At 43.8% G+C, this 19,373-nt stretch overlaps 1 protein-coding gene across 2 annotated transcripts in view; it reads right to left on the minus strand.

The window, feature by feature from the left end:
* Positions 1-321: 321 nt before the first annotated feature.
* Positions 322-19,373, minus strand: part of VSTM2A (V-set and transmembrane domain containing 2A) — a 35,418-nt gene continuing 16,366 nt past the window's right edge. Inside the window, exon 5 of one of the 2 annotated variants that reach the window (XM_063116515.1) lies at positions 322-603. In XM_063116515.1, coding sequence (XP_062972585.1) covers positions 515-603 — 89 coding nt within the window. In that variant the 3' untranslated portion in view covers positions 322-514. Of the gene's footprint in view, positions 727-19,373 lie in introns of both variants that reach the window. The other variant, XM_063116525.1, reaches the window with a different exon arrangement.

Genomic DNA, 19,373 nt, shown 5'->3' on the forward strand with positions numbered 1-19,373 from the left:
ATATACTCCTCATGTATAATTAGCAGCTTTGAATTTTTGTCAGATTTGCCACCTAGAAAAGAAATTCTTTCAAAACGTAACTCTGTTTCCATCCATTTCCATAGAGATGTTGCTCTTTGCATCTTGCATGTTGGACTGGTTTTGAGCTTGGATTTGGGAGGGGGTTGGGCTCTTCCCCCCCCTTCTTGGTGCTTTTCCAAGTATAAGAACAAATGTCCAGTTTGATAAGACTAAAAAATTGTAGCCAACCTCTGGATAGTCAAGGGAATTCAACTCTTCTCTTTGTTGAATCAAAAAAAAGGGGGGGGAAGGAAAAAAGTTGTTGTCAAGTTGAACAATCTTCTGTTACACCACTCCAGGTCCCTTCAAAGAAAAGATCAGTGATACATTCCAAAGAAAGTAAGAAATGAAGAAACTATGTGCTAGCCTCTTCTCTCCTTTTTAAAATGTTGTTTCATGTTTTGTTTTATTTTTGTGTGTGTGTCCTGTAGAAGGTGCTCCTTTGTGTAGAGAGTTAGAGTACATTGGGTGCAGGGTGGTGGTTGGAAGTTAGGGTCAACTTTGCTGTCCGCTCCGTAGGTTTTACAGGCGATTTGCTCTTTGCTTTAAGAAGAGAAAGTGATATTGGAAAAAGTCAGCACTTTTTAGATTAAAGCAAAGCACCCTTCACAAAGCCACAAACAAGAAGCAGGACAGAAAGTCCATGGCTTGTAGCTATCCTCGCACCTGCGGAAGAAGTTATAAGATATTCGCTCATCTTGCAGATTTCCAATGCTCCTTTATAAGGCTGTTTAAACATATACATTTATATACTTAATTAGCTCGCCAGCTTGGCTCTTGCGCCCATGACTTTCTCGGCATGCACTGCAAATAACAACACATACAAAGTATTTCAGTCCCATGGAAGTGCTTTGTTTTGTTTTCTTGAATGACTCTCTCTCTCTCTCTCTCTCTCCCCCTCTCTCTCTTTCTCTTTTCTCTCAACCAGGCAATCCAATTACCATATGGCAAGAGGAACCAATTGAAACACCTTCCACCTCAAAGCATTTGTTACAAAAGAATCTGTAAAGTCACTTCATAACGGCAGTGTCGGCTACTAACAGAGCAAACCCTGGTCAAGCAACGCCTTCTTGACTAGAAACATCTCACTGAAGAAATGAAGCAGATGCTAAAGCAACTTGTGCAGCTGGACAACTCATGACCCATCATGCCGAACACATTACAGCACTGAGTGAACTGTGGCCCTGACATTTTTCTGTGGTTTCCCCCTCTCATCCCCTCACATCTCTGTGGTTTATTTATTCATCAGCCTAATGCAGCTTAGGTGCCTGCCCGATCCACTAAAATACTCTTGAAATGGTGTACGTGGGGGTGTATCTTGCTGGCAGAGCACCTGCCTTACATGCTCAGGAGCTCAAGGCCATGGCTAGACCAGGCCTATATCTCAGGATTGTCCCAGGATCATCTCTGTGCATCCAAATGACATACAGGGGATCCGGGGAGCAGGCAGGGATGACCCCTCCATTTTCCTGGGATAATCCTTAGGCCTAGCTAAGGCCCAAGTTCAATCCTGGCCATCACAAATTTAGGCAGCAAAGCCAGGAAAGGCCTTCATGCTGCCCATGACTACAGAGAGCCATCCTCACTCAGAGTAGACAATCCTGGGCAAAATGGCCTAACTTGGAATTAGTCAGCTGCAAATGTTTATAAAACAAAATGAAGCTATATACCTGGGATGGCTAACTCCTACTTCAGGCGTACAAAATGTGCAGACTACCAGGGATTCAAAAAAGAAAACCCTCCTGGCTTTGCTGTCCACCAGGACTGCAAAAACAGAGGTGAGGTCAAGCCTTAGCAGGCCAATGTACATTGCTGGTGAGCTGTATTCAGCACAGTACAAAACAAAGGTGTAATATTAGGCCCGGTAAAGACAATGGCTCCTGTATGGCTGATTCCATGTTGGATTGGGTTCATGATCTTTCAAATAGTATTGTCCGAGACTTAATCTTATATATTATGAACATATTATTTTCTAGCTCCAGGAAGTATTACTATGCAAGTTTTTGGGATCACAATGTACAGGATACTTTGTGTCAGCAAAAACATGCATGTTTAGTATGCAATGAGCCTCGAGTGGCGCAGAGTGGTAAAAGCAGCAGTTTCTGCAACTGAAACTCTCCCCACGGCCTGAGTTCAATCCCAGCGGAAGCTGGTTTCAGGCAGCCAGCTCGAGTCGACTCAGCCTTCCATCCTCCCGAGGTCGGTAAAATGAGTACCCAGCTAGCTGGGGGAAAGGTAATAAGGGCCGGGGAAGGCAACGGCAAACCACCCCGCTATAAGGCCTGCCAAGAAAACGTCAGCGAAAGCTGGCGTCCCTCCAAGAGTCAGTGCTTGCACGAGAGGTTCCTTTCCTTCCTTCCCTTAGTATGTAATATAATTAAAACACATAACGAGAAGGAAATCAAAGAATAATATTTTAAAAGTTTCAAAGAATTCTGAAGTATGGAGGGATCAATTCGGTCCATTTTCATTTTTGCTTTGATGATATTGCTGTGACCCGGAAAAGCATGAGCGCACTGCCCTTTGCAGATATGAACCACGTGTAGAAACAACGCATGGTGAAGGGGGAATTGGGCTATGACATTGGCCCCACTCCTGGCATTGTGGACACTGCTGGACCCACCTTTCCCAATTGAGGACAGACATCTGCAAAGGGGTGCTGCCTACTCAAGTTCAACTGAAATGTGTAGACGCTCCATGCAATCCAGACCCCTGCACAGTTAGGACACCAAAGTGCAAGGAATGACTACGCACTTTCAGCTGCTAATGCTGAATATGCAGATATTGAGGGGGTGGAACAGAATTGTGATTAACACACCTTCTAGGTGTGATTGACATCTGCAAAGGGCAGTTGCCTCTAATCAGCTCTTTTAAAAGACCCAAGTGCTTATGGATTCCTGGATTAGATTCTAAGGCTGTAGCTAGACCTAAGGTTTATCCCAGGATCATCCCAGGTTTGTCCCTGCCTGAGCGCTGGATGCCCTGTGTGACACTTAGATGAACAGGTTTAACCCCAGGACAATCCTGGGATAAACCTTAGGTCTACCTACGGCCTAAGTTCCTTTGAAAGATGCACCCTTATTTATCCTGAGGTTTGGATGTCTCACTCGCAGTGCTGTAAAATGAGATGTTTGAAACACTTAAACATATTGTTGAATGAAAGCAAAACAGTCTTTCCCCAAGGATGGCTATAATTTCATAGCCAAGAACAACTAATGTGCACAGTCAAAACTGCACCTTGACTGGGCTCACACTTTTCCCCAATCTCAAATCAGGAATGAAGGCAGTTTGGGACAGCCATATTCCCAGCACATACAGAGTTTGTTTAGGTTGTGCTAGACTTCCTCTGTTTCATTCTAAATCATGTTTGACAAGGCATGTGCAAATTAAAGTAGAGCAGAAGTTTGAAAGGAAAACAACTCAAAGAAATTTCCCAATGAACTGTTCAAGATCACTCTTAGTACATAGCATAGTATACTAGACAGGGTTTTTTTTTCATTTATACAGTTCTATGTCTGTACTAGTCTCCATGAAAAAAAATATCATTTTTTTAAAAAAAATGTACTAGTAGAAAATGAATTTTGTTTTTAAGAAGGGATTTTTTGGTATTTATGATTTGGAAGTATACTTAGAATCCTCCAGTCAGTGTCTGGTGTGCCTCACATGATTATATTTTGCTTTCACTGCCACCTGAACTGATAGGGTGCAGTGACCCATATGATTCTGTTTCACATGTCTGTGATGTAACATGATCACATAAGTGACCGTACTGAATACAGGTATGCACCTCTTGCAGATGTCTACAGGAGACATGCAGATGTTGAGGGGATGCAGCCAGTGGTGTGTGCAACACCAGGGTGGGGCCAGTGGTGGAGTCCTACCCCCCCTTATCCATGTGTATCTTTTATGCATGGATAATGTCTGCATTGGTCTATAATTTGTGTGCAAACTAAGGGGTAGGAAGGAAGGAAGGAAGGAAGGAAAGGAAAGGAAAGGAAAGGAAGAAATATTTGTGTCCTCCTATTTATGCAGAGGATCGCATGCATGTAGAAGTCAGCCACTTTGGAAGGGGAGCACATCGTACATCTGTGCTGGGGTTTTATCTACATATGGGAATATTTTTGTAGAGAGATTTTAAATTTTTGCATACCCGAAGGAGAAATAATATTCACTAGTTAAAGTGGGGGAAGAGGATACAACACAGAATCTTGATGGTTATTACTGGCAGAAAAACAAGTGAGTTTTCCAAACATAGCTTAATTACACGCACTCTTCTCCTCCCATACTCCTGATTGCTACTTTTTCTGATATGGAAAATAATTAGAAACACCCTTACTAGCATGAGTCTTCAAAGAGCCTTATTAGCTGTCAACACTACTTCATATTCATATTGTTTCAGTGCCATTAGGCACTCTTTAGTTCCCCTGGCTGCTGTTTCTCCTCAGAGCCATTTTCCTTCCCTTCCTTTACCTCATACCTCTCAGCTTCACTTCCCTGCAGTGCTGTTGAATCCAGTTCACTGTAGCAACCCATGGGATTTTTATGTGCCTCTGTGACATCAGACACTGTGATACCATAAAAAAGAAAATCTTGTGGGCCACCACAACCAAAGGGCAGTGCAGGAAAATGGAGTGGGGGTGAAGAAAGAAAGGGGCACTGAGAGGAACAAGGTCAAAAACAACGAGAGTATGTTTTCAACGAGTTCTGAAAAAGCACAGGAAAAAAACATGAGCATTATCTTCACCACTCTTGGGAGGGGGAAAACCTTTAAAGTACACTAGTTTTGTGCACATAGTATAGCTCTATGTACATGCTTATCCCCAGATGTTACTGGTACCTACTCCCTCATAAATCCACATCTATCTCTAGTGAGTGCTTAATTTCTAAAATGAGACATGTTGGAATTCAATTCTTCCTAGAAGTATTACACCCCAGCATGGAGTTCTCTACCTTTTAGCCCAAATGTGGTTGGTCAGGTTGCAGTCACTCCATGCTGGGGGCCGGGAGTCCACATTTACAAAGGCCCTGATGCGTGCACGTGTGCACACAGCCATACCTACACTATATATATTCTTGGCCAAGTTCTAAGGACAATCCTTAGAAGGTCATTCAGAAACGAGTGCAAAATGTAGCTGCCCATTTATTCATAGGGGCTGTGTGTGTATTCTAACCAAGTGATACTGACCGCTAATATACTTCCACACACTCAAGGTGCTGGTCACAACTACAGATGTATGGATTGTGTAAAATCCATTCGATCTGCATTTTGGGGATTTTCAAGCACCTTTCATTCCATCATCCATCCATCACTGGAATCATATTTTGTTTGTTAGCTTCCAAACTAATGCAAATGCAAATTTGCACAAATTCAGACATGCACAAATTCCCCCCAAATGCACCCCCCAAATGTGCATTTTAATGCTTTAGCCTATGGGAGAAATAAATGTGCAGTTTTGGCCAGTTTTTTTTTTAAACTTTGCGTATTTTTTGTGACAAAATTTGCACAAAATTCTTGAAGGTTAGGAAAATGGTCTGCAAATCCACATACTCAAAGCCAGTGAGATGTGGAATCTGTGGGTCGGATTCATAAAAATCTGAAACCGTTTGGTTCCATTGTGGATTTCTCTGACATCCCTAGTCACAACCTTAGCAATGCAATCCCATACATGTCTACTCAGAAGTGAGTCTCATTCAGTTCAATGGAGATTACCCTCCGGTAAATGGGTACAGGATTACAGCCTTACTTAAGCATTCTGGGCTTTGTATGCCTTAGGGAGTGCCTTCTCCCACTACAGTTTCCTTGTAATCTCTGCAGGGTTCCTCACCCATGGGAGTCCTCTCAGAAGGTACCTGAGCCTTGGCCTTTTCCATGGAGGTGCCAAAATGGTGGAACCCCTTCCCCCTGAAAGCACAGCAAGCTATGTCCTTGACATAGTTACAGATGCCATACAGTTGCACTGAGAATTGGGCCTAGTGTCTACACATGGGTGTTGTACAGGCAGGTGCCACAATTTTTACCACAGCAATGGTGACAGAAGCTATTACACAGATATGGTGGTGGTCACAAGCCTCCAAATACTTTGAAGGTACCCAAGGTCATCATGTCTATGCTGCTTTATATATCAAGCAGCCCTCATAGTAAATCTGACCTGGACCAAGAATCAGTGTTCCAACCTTCCTGGCAATTTTTAGCACTCTGTACCTATCCATGTGGCAGCTATCAATTCTTTCCCACAAAAATATCTGGCACCTTAGAAGCACAACATAATACTGCCTCCCTGTTCTGTTTTTCTCAGCTTACCTACAAGAACTAAGCAGTTACCCAAACCCCAAATGTTCCACACCAAATTCAAGAATTCTTAAGCAAGATGTGGAATGTTATTACCCAGTAAAACTACCAGCTTGTCAAAAATCTGATTTTAAATATTAAAGGCAATCGATGTCTGGAGACAGGATATAAACTATGTAACTAACTTGTCTCCAATTGAATGAATATGCTTTTTAAAATTTAATTTACCCTAAAATTATAAGAGTTGGTGTTCTGAAAAGCAATTATTGTTATACAAGTTTTCTTTGGGTTGGATCTAGGCCCTCTTCATGGAAGGGGAGCTCTACCTGATTTTGGAGGATCCCACCCCATCACAGCACACCCCAGTCAGCAGGGTCCCCGGACTCCCCATGTTGACTTTTTAGAGGACTGGAGGAGAGGGTGGGACAGTCTTCTTCCACCTGCTCCATTGTACATGCCTAAATCCAGATCCATCACTAGGGTTTGATTACTTTTTCCTGCCACAATTTATTTGTAGGTCAATAATAATAACTATAAAACTGAAAAGCATCTTTATCATTTCCTGAATTGCCCAGTTTTACCAAGCATGTTCTCAGGGCCGTTGTCAGGGATTGGCACCATGGGGTACTGGCCAAGGGCCCATTTCCACAGGAGGGCCCTTGAGAGACCCAGGGCCAGCCAGCCAGCCCAGCTTGCTTGCTTGACTACATCTGGAAACCTGTGAAGAGGCATAGATAGGGTCAGGTGATGTGGGGCCACCATAACTCTTAGTACCAATGGGGGATGTCAACTGCGTGCATCCCCCACCCCAGCAGGGACACTGGAAGAGTTTGCTTGTGAGGAGGAAGAGATGTGGCTACTGCAGCCCCAGCAGCTTAAAAATGCTGCAGATCAGGTGGTTGGGAGACCAAGGCAAAGCGAAGGGATGGGACTGGGGTGTGCCTGTGGTGGGACTGGGGAGGTGCTGTGCCAATCGCCTGGCAGCTGAAGTGAGCAGGGAGAAAAATGAAGGGGGGGGGAATGAAGGCAAAGAGCACAGATGATTTGGCCAGAGACCAGCTGCAGCTCTTTCCCTTAGATTGGGGGGGGGGGGCGGCATAGGAGTGCTGAAAGCATCCCTTGTGCTCCCCTGGATCTACCAGTCAAATCCCACTGAGAAAGGGAAAGAAAGGCGAAGGGGGATACACCCGGACATTGAAAGGACATGAAGGATCCACCCTCACGTCCTGGCTTATATTGATAATTTACTTTTAAAGGTCAGAAAGGAGAGCTGTCCATAGAAATCAAAGCAGACAACTAAGAGTTTAACATACAGGAGATTGCACACTACTCTGTATTCCCCCACCCACCCATCCCCCTTGACAAAAGTTAACTGAAAAAGAAGGAATTCCTGATCTTTCTAACTCAGTGCTTCAGTGTGAAACATTCTTCGCTTGCCCCATCAAGGAGAATGGAGTTCATTTTCCCTCTGTGGCTGAGAGAAGAGTTGCTTAGGGTGGCCCTGAAGTGTAGTTCACGCTGAACACTGTAAATGTGGAGTCAGGCTGAGACAATGATTTCCAACAACTCTGAAGTGCTGTCCAGTGACGTGACGACCCCTACGGCATGTTGAAGGTCGAGCGGATGCTGAGGTAATAGCATACAGTGACCCCGCAGTGTTGCCCAGTGCTGTTATCCTCATGTTGCGGGGCTGAGTTGAGATTTCTCTCAACTTGCGGTATTTCGCCGCAATACAGCCCACAGATCACTTTTAATATTGCATGTTGAGGGAAGAACTGAAGCTGGTTTGAATTCCCCCACACAAAACACCCCTCAGATTGCAGCCATCTCCTTAAACTGACCCCCTCAGAGCCAAGTCAAATCCAGCTCCCATTTGCATGCAGAAAAGTCTTACTTTGTTGATTGGATGCTTATGGGATGTTCTTTTCAAAACAGAGTAAATACAATTTGCTGTGAAAGACCCAATTTTAGATGCAGACCTACTATTATCTTTGCTGCTACTTTTTGCGGGGGACACCTGTTGTCCAATCACTGACACAATAAATCTTGGTAAACTCATTTTAGTTCTATCGTCCAGGGGGAGATTTTTATTTATTTATTTTATTTTAGAACAGGCTGGGGGGCGGGGAGTGTGGAGGTGAGGGATGGAGAGAAGCACCCAAAATTGTCCGGGGAAGAAGTGAAAGATCATTGAAGTGTAGCTCAAAAGTCAGCACAGGGTTTCACATCTAGTGCAAAGTGGGCCCACTGACACTCAGGCCTTTGCTAGACCTACCTTAAAATCTGCGATGGAAGAGGGGAGAGCCCACGATGCAACTATCATGAGCTGTTGCCCTAGTCTAGATGTCAGGTGCGACGAGCTGAAAGAAAGACCCATCGTGTCCGCCATTTTTTAATAGTCTCTTAAAGGGGTGATGCGCATGGATGCTTGTGCGCTCGGGAAATGGTTTTTTAAAAATAATAATTTGATTTTCCCGCTCCCCCCACTCTGCCCCTGATGGGCGCGGAGCTGGGAAAAGCTGCAGAATGGGCTACACACTCGCAGTCTCAGGCTCAGCCCAAGACTGTGGGGAAAATCGGGCTGAAAGGGATAGGCTATATCCCGGGGCCAGGGAGGGTTGATCCCTCCCTGAGCCCGGGATCCTCTGTGCATCATCTGGACGCACAGGGGCGATCCCAGGTATCAGCCCGGAATATAGCCTGGTCTAGCAATGGCCTTAGTTGCCCAAAGGGTCCACAAGAACCAACAGCCGGACCAGCCAATTCTGAACAACAAAATTAGATTTGTATTTTAAATATGAGACATTTACCCTTAAATTTGACATTTGAAATTTGGGAAGGGAGCAGGGTGAGAATCCCTTGATTGTTTTGATTTGGACAGATTTCTAATATGAAATTGCATGAGTTGCCACGCTGTCAGATACAAATTGCGAATACGTTTTACCTGTCAGATAAAAGTTACCATTGCATGCCGAATATCAGATATTGTGAAATATAGTGTAGCACTGGATGTCTTCAAAGATTAAAAGAGGTTCATTGAATGAGAAGCTCAGTAATGGTGAAACAACTTCCCCAAAATATAGCTTGTCTACCATTCCTGTTTTCTGCTGTGTACAGCCATGGGTGAATATCAGCCATGTTTTTTAAGTGGACACTCTGAGTTTACAATGGACAATCATGATGCCAAATTGTGCTCCTGGGCAGATATCTTAAAACATGCCCCAGAATTCTCTATGTGGGAAATGTTCCCTGGAGGTAGAAACTGTGAAAACGACTCTGATACATCCTTGCCTATCAGCTATCAGCAGTTTCAAAACCTAGCTGAATATATTTAATGGGTTGGATTCAAAAGACATTCCTCATGCTTTAGTGACTAACTTTGACTGATTTCAATACTAGTTAGTAGTCAGAGAATTCTGGACATCAAAATTCACAAAATTTAATTTTGTGGAAGGTTTTACCGTATGTTCTTCACTTGCTGAAACTCCCTGCTGTGATACTTATGAAACCCACTGCTCTAGAAGTAAGCACAGTAGTTTCCATTTGCCACAGCACCCTAGAGATAAAAATGGCATAGACCCTGTGTTCCATATACTTAAACAACTCTAGACAAAAATAAAATAAAAAGGTGTATTTTGTCAGTCTTCTGTTAGAACCCAGTCAGAGTTGTTTTTGTTATTTTTAAATTAATAAACCAGATTTTCTCATTGTCTCTCTCAAGAGAACTGGAAGTAGGCAAGGGAATCACACAGGAGCCTCTGAAAACAATGTAATTTCTCCCAGGGGTGGAATTTTGTACGGTTCTTGTGAAACCTATGTGGCTATTTCAGTGCAAACCAGTAATGGACTGGCACTTCATATAGGCACCTCTTTGCTTCCTGCTTGTGAACGTGGAGGATTTACAACAGGGATTTTGTTTAGGTTCTTCAGTCTTCATTGGATTAGTTGTCAGTAATGTACTTGTCAACATTTAATCATTATTAATGTTGCAAAGTACTCAAGAGCTATATTAGCAGAATGTGACCATTTATCTATTATGTTTACTTCTATGTTTCTACATTTTTATATAAAACATATTTCTATTAGAAACAAATTTAGAGAGGGTCTATACTACACATACTGACATGTCAGAAACTGATATGTCGAATTGTGCTAGCAGAACCTGGTAAATGAAGAGCCTTGAATGCGACATGAAGTGAAAATAAAACACAAATGTAATATATTCTGGCTACACGGGGGTGGGGCGATGTGGCATTGCCCTTGTCTAAGGACAGAGCAAGTTATATTTAAACTAGCTGTACCCAGCGTAACATACACCATTGTAGCATATCTTAAAGTTTATTAATTAAATATCACCATGGGGGTTGCAGGCTGCTTGGAGGCCGCCGATACAGCGCCGTCTGGCAGACCTGGGGCGGGGGCAGGGAGGTTGGGAGGAGAGGGAACAGGTGTCCCCCTCTCCCCGGGGTTCCTGTCAGCCTTGGGCCGCCCGCCCAGCTCGCATGAGATTAGGCTGGGGCCTGGGCTTGCAGCAGGTGAGTGGCCTCCAACCCAGCCACCAAGGGCCCCGGCCATGCCTCGCTCATGCCCCAGACTATGGTGCTGCCCACTTCATGGGTGGGGGGAGTGAAGAGGCAGAAAGGGGAATAGGATTACCTTGGAGGAATCAGGCAAGGGGCTTAGCAACCTGTATCAGCTGACATTACACGTTGTTATTGTTGCTTAGCAATCTGTATCAGCTGACGTTACACATTGTTATTGTTGCTTAGCAACCTGTATCAGCTGAAGCCTGTATGGAAACATACCTAAGCATTTTATATAGAGAGATGGCTATCATAATGGCGAGATATAATTGCCACTCATGTTGGCTTGCCTCACAGTCCTACCCCTTGTAAACTGCCCAGAGAGCTTCAACTATGGGGCGGCATATAACTGTAATAAATAAATAAATACCCATTTACACCAGTGGAACTCAAAATCTCTTTAATAAAATCATAGGTATGTGTTACTGAGTAGAAGAACTTAATTAGATTAGAACTGTCCTGCTGCGCCAGGCCAAATATCCAGCTAGTCCAGCTGTCCAGCTCCAACAGCAGCCAAGGAGATTGCTCTAGGGCAGCCTTCCCCAACCTGGTGCCCTCCAGATGTTTTGGATTACAACTCGCAGAATTCCAAAACACCTAGAGAACACAAGGTTGGGGAAGTTTGCTCTAGGAACCTCCGCGAGCAAGATGATGACATCTGATATCCCGTGGCACATCACAAACTACAGACAGGCCTACCTTCCAAAAGCATGGATAATCCTTTTTAAAAGCCACCAAAGCTAATAGCTGTTGCTACATCTTGTGGCAGTGAACTGCAGTAGCTAATTATGTGCTGTGTGGAGAAGTCTAGCCTGGAACTACTGCCAAAGCAGTTGAAGTCTTCTTATTAGGAGAGAGGAAGAAAAGAATTCTTTCTTCATTCTCTCTATATCATTCCTAATTCTATAAACTTCCCACTTAGTCTAGTCTTCTGTTTTCTTAAAACCTCAAATACAATTTAGCTTTCCCTTGTAACCATAAGAAGTTTATGAATCAGAAGCATGCCAGTATATCTAGGGTTTGAGGCAAGTACTGAAGGCACTTGAGTGCTAGATTATCTGGAACTGTTTCAGTCTGGTTTCAGGCCAGGTCATGGCACTGACATGGCCTTGGTTGCTCTGACCAATGACCTACTCTGGGTGAAAGACAGGGGGAGTGCTACCTTGTTGATCTTCCTGGATCTCGCAGCAGCTTTTGATACCTTTGATCATGGCATCTCACTGGATCAGCTCTGCAAGATGGGAGTCGGGGGCAAAATGTTACAGTGGTTTCACTCCTACTTGTATGACCAATTCCAGAGAGTGGTATTGGGGGATTCCTGCTTCACCTCATTAAGCTGTGGGGTGCCACATGGTTCTTTTCTATCCCCCATGCTGTTTAACATTTATATGAAGCTGCTGGGTGAGGTCAACTCATTAGGAGTTTTGAGGTTAGAGTCAGCTGGAGTGATGGTGCTGCACCAGTGCTTGGAGGCTGTAATGAGCTGGATGAGGGCCAATAAACTGAAGCTGGATCCTGAGATGGCAGCTCTGTGGATTGGTGGTTCCTGCGTCCAGGAATTGGGTAAGTGACCTGTTCTGGATGGGGTTGCACTTCCTCTGAAGGAGCAGTGGCATAGTTTGGGAGTACTCCTAGATCCATCCTTGTCACTGAAGGCCCAGGTGGGCTTTGTGGTCTGGAGTACTTGGAGCCAACTTCAGCTGATTCACCAGCTATGGCCTTTCCTGGACAGGGACAACCTAGCCACAGTAGTCCATGTGCTGGTAACTTCTCAATTTGACTACTACAATGCACTCTACATGGGGCTGCCCTTGAAGACAACTCGGAAGTTGCAGCTAGTGTAAAATGCAGCAGCTAGACTGCTGACCGGTATATTCCACAAAGACCGTATAACGCTGGTCTTAAAGGAATTGCACTGGCTGCCTATACATTTCAGGTCGGAATTCAAGGTGTTGGCATTTAAAGCCCTAAACAGCTTGGGACCTCGATACTTGAGGGAGCACCTTTCCCTATATATGCCTGCCTGAGATTTGAGATCTGTTGGTGGAGCCTTCCTCTATGTCCCACCAATGCAAGACATACATTATGGTGGGACACGAGAGAGGGCGTTCTCTGTTATTGCACCCCAGTTGTGGAATGCCTTCCCCTTGGAGGCCTGACTGGTGCCGACACTGGCTTCAATTCAGTGTGAAGTTAAAACATGGTTTTTTTTATCTAAGCCTTTGAGGGCTAAAGCTGCAAGTAGTTTAATTGTTTTTTATTGCTTTTTAATTTTCTACTGGGTTCAGCTTATTAATGGTTTAATCATTTTTACCTTTATACATTATTTATTATTTTATACTGTTTGATTTTATCTGTATGTCATCCTGAGATCTCAATGATATAGGGCAGGATAAAAATGTTTTAATAAATAAATAAATACTAACCGTTGAAAGAACCCTGACATGCAGCTAACAAACAAATAGGTGATTTAAGGGATAGGTAGACAAGTAAGGTTACACACGTAGGGCAGGAGTGGGCAACTTATGGCCCTCCTGATGTTTTGGCCTACAAATCCTTCACCATTGGCTGTGCTGGTTAGGACTGATAGAAGTTGTAGTCCAAAAACTCTGGAGGGCTAAAAGTTGCCTACCCTTGGCCTCAGGGGTGCAAAAAAGAACTAAGTTCAAAATGCTCCAGTTCAGGCTTCCATGTTTGCAGGTTCAGCAGTAGGCCAGAACAGCTTCACCAATATGTTAGGTAGGGTGACCATATGAAAAGGAGGACAGGGCTCCTGTATCTTTAACAGTTGCACAGAAAAGAGAATTTCAGCAGGGGTCATTTGTATATATGGGGAACCTGGTGAAATTCCCTCTTCATCACAACAGTTAAAGATGCAGGAGCTATACTAGAGTGACCAGATTTAAAAAGAGGGCCGGGCACCTGCAGCTTTAACTGTTGTGATGAAGAGGAAATTTCACCAGGTTCTCCATATAGACAAATGACCCCTGCTGAAATTCCCTTTTCAATACAACTGTTAAAGATGCAGGAGCCCTGTCCTCCTTTTCATAGGGTCACCCTTTGTTAGGCCTTTCTTTTCCAGAGCTTTCCCCGAAGAGCCAGTGTGTGTCGCAACCATCCCACGTTGTTTCCAAACGACGATTAAGGATCTTCTCTTTCACCTCTGAGTGTTTCATGAGTACTCAAAGATCTGCTTCAAGGCTACGTTCCTTTCCCAGTCTCCCTGCTTCCCCAACCCATCCAGCCCTTTCCCTAAGGAAACAAACCCTTCTCCCTACGTCAGAGAGACAGATTGCAAGAAGGGTGTCAGGAAATGGCCTCGCGGACCCAAGCAGACAGTTGTGCCATCCCTAGATAAACCTCTTCCTCTCTATTTTACCTTCACAATGGGATAGATTAGGCTGAGCATCAGTGAGTGGCCCATAGTCACCCAGCGAGCTCCATGGATGATTGGGGACTTGAACCCAGACCTCTTAAATCCCAGTCAAGCACCTTAACCGCTAAACCACGCTTATTTTCTCATTGCTATGGAAAGACTAAAGCACTGCATTTGGGGATTACTTTTTTCTGCTTCTGTCACTGAAAAACTTTGCCTGAGGTGGTGGGTCAGCTCAAGCCACATTTCAACCAACCTATGTGGCTGCCCTGCACAATGGCCAAAGGAGATGTGAAGCAGTTGGGTCAGAGGATTTATCAACGTGAATGTTAAGGTTAGGGCTGTGCACAGCACCCCAAATCCCCTTGGAGGCCTTTTCAGAGCCTCCAAAATGGCCCTGATTCAACACAGGGTGCTTCCGGACTGGGCTGCCTCCCTTTGGAACTGAAGCCAAAGTGAGGTCAGCCCATGCAGGTTCCTGGGCACCCACTGTACTCTCTCCTCCTTGCTCACCACCCCCAACCTGGAGCCACCACTGCCTGTGGGACTTTTCATAGATCCAGGGCTGCAAACTACAGAAATGGTCCTTTATGGCTGAGGCAGGCCGAATCAGCCCACTTCACCTCGGATTCGGGGGTTCAGCCTGAGGCAGTGCACAGCCTTAGTTATGATCACCAATTAGCGAAGTGGGGCATTAGCCAGGCAGGAATGGGCAACATGTGGCCTGCACAGCCCCTTTTGCCCCCACCCCAAATATGGGAGTTGCAGTCCATCATATCTGGAGGGTATCAGGTTGCAGGTGGATTCTCTACACTTTCCTTTCCTCCTTCTATCTCACTTGATGTGTTGTCTATTGTTCTGTCGTCCGCGTGTCCCATTGATCCTATCCCCTTCTTTCCTGGTCCGCATCTCCCCAATTATCATAACTCCCCTCTTCTGTATAATCAGCCTCTTTCTGTACAAGTTCCATTGAAATTAATGGCAGTTATGTACGGATATGGCTCTGGGGGGAAAGTGAAACTTTGGTATCATACAAAGCAGGGGTGTCAAACCTCAGTCCCATGGGCCATATGTGGCCCACCTGCATTCCAAATGCAGCCCTCGAGGTTCCCCAGGTGGCCATACCCTCTTCCCCTGGCCCCAGCCCTTTCCTCAATCACCATGGTTTTCTGGCTTTTGAGCAGTCCCCCCCCCCTTCTAAAAGATTGGAATGCCTCTTCTAAGCCTTCATTACTGGCAGTAAGATCTTTAAGTTAAAATACCCAGATATTTTTGGTATTTTGTTCCCAGCCTCTTTTACAGGAATGTAGGCCCTGAGATCTTCTCCAAAACTGAATTTGGCCCTTGATTCAATCCCCCCTGATGTAAAGAAATTATTATTCTGAAAGAACAAACACTGATCTAGAAAACTGCAAAGAATTCAGAATTCCAGGCAAATATTTATGCAATGTGCAGGGGGAAGTATACCCCCTCATTACTACTTGTTAATTCCTCATTAATATGCATTTCAAAGAAACTCCTGAAGTTTCATAGGCCATAGCTAGACCTAAGGTTTATCCCTGAATCATCCAGGGGTCGAACCTGTTCATCTAGGTGACACACAGGGGATCCAGTGCTCAGGCAGGGGCGGACCCTGGATGATCCCAGGATAAACCTTAGGTCTAGCTGTGGCCATAGTTTAGCTTCGGTCCAAAAACAAAACAAAAAACAAAAACTGCTGATGGGTGTGTGTGTGTGTGTTTGTGAGTGTGTGTGTGTGTGTGTGTGTGTGTGTGTGTGTGTGTGTTTGAGGGGGGGGAAACAACTTCTAAAATTTGCTTCTTGAATTCTAGAATGCTACCAGTGGCAGAGTCAATGCAGCCACTTTACTATTTGAATCTATTGAATAATGTTTGCTTTAAAACAAATTAAATTTGGTTTTAGGTCTTCATTTTGGTGGGCTATATGAGCTTTCTTTTGTATTTCACTTGACCCTGACTCACTATCTATTTGGATGAAATTTACCCATATGTTTTCCAAGACAGAGCTGGATTTGTTGTGCAAGTACAGAGAGTAACTGAATAAATCTTAAAACATAATAAAATATATTCTTGCTATTTCCCCTTGAAATTCACAAGGGTCTTTTGACAAATCACGATCTTTCAAATTTGCCTCAAGTGTTGGTTCTTTCACATTCCAGGACAGATCTAGAGATTTCTGATATTGTTAAAAATAAAGTCAAAAAAGCCAACTCATGATGACTTTTGTGGGTTGTTTTAGTAATTTTAAAAAAATGTGTTTGACATGGTGGTAGGGAATGGCAGATGAACTCAGGTCATGAATGTTCCTCTAGAGTGATATTGCTTGAGGCCTGCCTGAACCATGGTTAGCATTACCTTCACTCACAAACACTCCAACTGAAGATAAGGTCAATAATATTATATCAAGCAACTCCAAGCTCAATTCTTTGTCTAAAAGTGTTTCTTCAGAAAGGAACATCTCAGATCTATCCAGCTGGAAAGAACCAAAAGTTCACTGAATTGAACGATTTGCTGCAGTGCATCACCATCCACATGTCAGACCCTCGCAGACCAACTCACTCTGTCTAGACCACAATGTGGCAGAGAAAGCTTGTGCAACGCGATGAATCATTTTGAAACCAGCAACTTCAGCTGAGCCAGTACCAAAAAAAGCCCCACACTGTAAGGGAAAGTAGTGTCCACCCACCCCATCACCTGCTCCTAATCACTAGCCAATCTGACATGGAGGAGAATTCCCATCTGACCCCTTATAGTATACGAGCAAAGACCTTGTCTCTAAGCATAAGCCATCTCCTCGCAAAGGATCATTATGGCACCTCCTTTCCTTTTGATATCCTGTTTTATTATACCTGCAACCACTGACATTTAGCCGGTAACTTCCTCAAAGCAGGGATCTATCATTCCTATACAGCCTCATGTTCAGTGAAGGCACTATACAATCATCATCTAACATCCTTTCCAGACTTACAGCAAAAGGTTGGCTAATTTAAAGGATTTAGTCACGCTTGTTTAAAAGAAACATCGTGTTTAATTTGACTTGGCTTTTTCCATATGGTTTTGCCTGATGGGAGGAACAGACTTGACAGAAGAACTAAGTGGTTCTCAGGGGTCTGTGAATATTGTTCTTGGACAAGCAATTTACCTGCAGGTGTGGTGGGTGAGATCTCTGGTCTGCAGCTACGTATGTGTGTGTGTGCACGTGCATTTCCATGTGTGCTTGAGCATGTGAAATAGCAGTTTGCAGCTTGATTGTGAGGCAAAGAGAGTTGTAAATTGGCTGAAACAGCATCCTTGGGGTACAGTTGCTTTCTTTGGGGACCTGCTGCAGAATTAGTGGTTGTGTTGTCTGTTTTAGGGATCTTCCCCCCGCCCTCCGCTACTCTGCTTGCATATTTGTAAAGATGCTGTAACCAGTGCTTTTCATTAAGAAAAAAACCCCACCACACTCATATTGTTTAAATTGAAACTAATCCCTGTAGCACTACCTTTGAAACTTTGTACCACTCATAAATCCATGATATAAATCCATGAATAAATAAAAGTGGTGCATCAGCTATGTAGCCCTGAATCCAGAAAGCGTTTAAACCTCCCATTGGGCATTAATAGAATCATGCATGTCCTTAAAGTAAGGCCTCAACTAGACATTACTTAAATGCTTCATTTTAAGTTTTGTATTATTTTTTTAAAATTAACACCAAGGTGGGGGTGGAGGTGGAGAATTGTTCCAGATTGGAATTGCGCTTTACAATGAAAGGAGGTTCAATCCCTCACCATGAGCGAGAAAAGAGTGGTTGATGATGATAATGATAAAGATGAAGATGATGATGATGATACATCTCATTGCTGCCAATGCTACATTGTTGTGAATATTTTTTCTTGATCACTGCCAGCACCCCACCCTCACCCCTACACCTGGTTTTATTCATCTTTAAACCCTGACATAGCTTCACATGATGCATTTAAAGTAATGGGTAGTTAGGCCCAGAGGTAAAATAACCAAGATAATCTTTAACTTGCACATTCGATTCACCAGAACATGTAATGTTTATGCGTGATTTAGTTTTTGGAAAACTATGTGTTTCCTCCATCCACAGACTTCTTCTATTTTCCCTTCTGTTACTAGGCTGCTTCTCAAACCCCATCTTAATATTACTGCAGGGCAGCAGACCAGCACATGTACTGGTCTATGCAGTCACGTCTCCCACAGCTTTCATGATTGCAAATGATTTAAAAAAAAAAAACCCACTCATTTAGCTATTCATTCAACACTATGCAGTATTTGCAAGAAGAAGAAAAACATACATTTCACTTGCCATTATTAGGGTCTGATCCAAGCCTGAATAACTATTTATCCATGACTAAGGCTGTAGCTAGCCCTAAGGTTTATCCCAGGATCATCCCGGGTTCGTCCCTGCCTGAGCGCTGGATGCCCTGTGTGGCACCTAGATGAACAGGTTTGAGCCCAGGACAATCCTGGGATAAACCTTAGGTCTAGCTATGGCCCAAGAAGGTCATATTACAAAGGGGATTACAGATGACCATTTGCCAAAATGAAACACACCACAGTGTGCATGTCTGTAACCACTTGGTAAATTGATGGTCCTCCCGAGTGATGAAAGTAATAATAAAATAACAATACTTAGCATTTATACAGCACTTCTGAGTGTTCAAAGCACTTCTCTTAATGCGGTCTTTACAATAATCCTGTAAGGTAAGTGAGTGTTATTATCGCCAAAGGAGGGTTGAGGTGGAGAAGGTGTGGCTTACCTAAGAGATCACCTAGTGAGACTGTGGCTGAGACATCATGATTCATACCTCAGGCTCTTAGTCACTATGCTTCACCAGAGCACCCCATTTCCAAACCCAATCAGAAATCTGGGGATTTCTTAATAGCTGTAGAATTCTTCTTCCCATTTGGCAGGATGATACATAAGACCGGCTTACCAAGTGGTTACAGGTAAACAGACGGGATTAATCCAATGTCAAAACAAAAGGAATTACATTTAGTTATGATGTGGGAAATCATACTTATTGTTAAAAGACTG

The sequence above is a fragment of the Elgaria multicarinata genome, chromosome 1 (assembly GCF_023053635.1).
Source record: "Elgaria multicarinata webbii isolate HBS135686 ecotype San Diego chromosome 1, rElgMul1.1.pri, whole genome shotgun sequence".
NCBI lineage: Eukaryota > Metazoa > Chordata > Lepidosauria > Squamata > Anguidae > Elgaria > Elgaria multicarinata.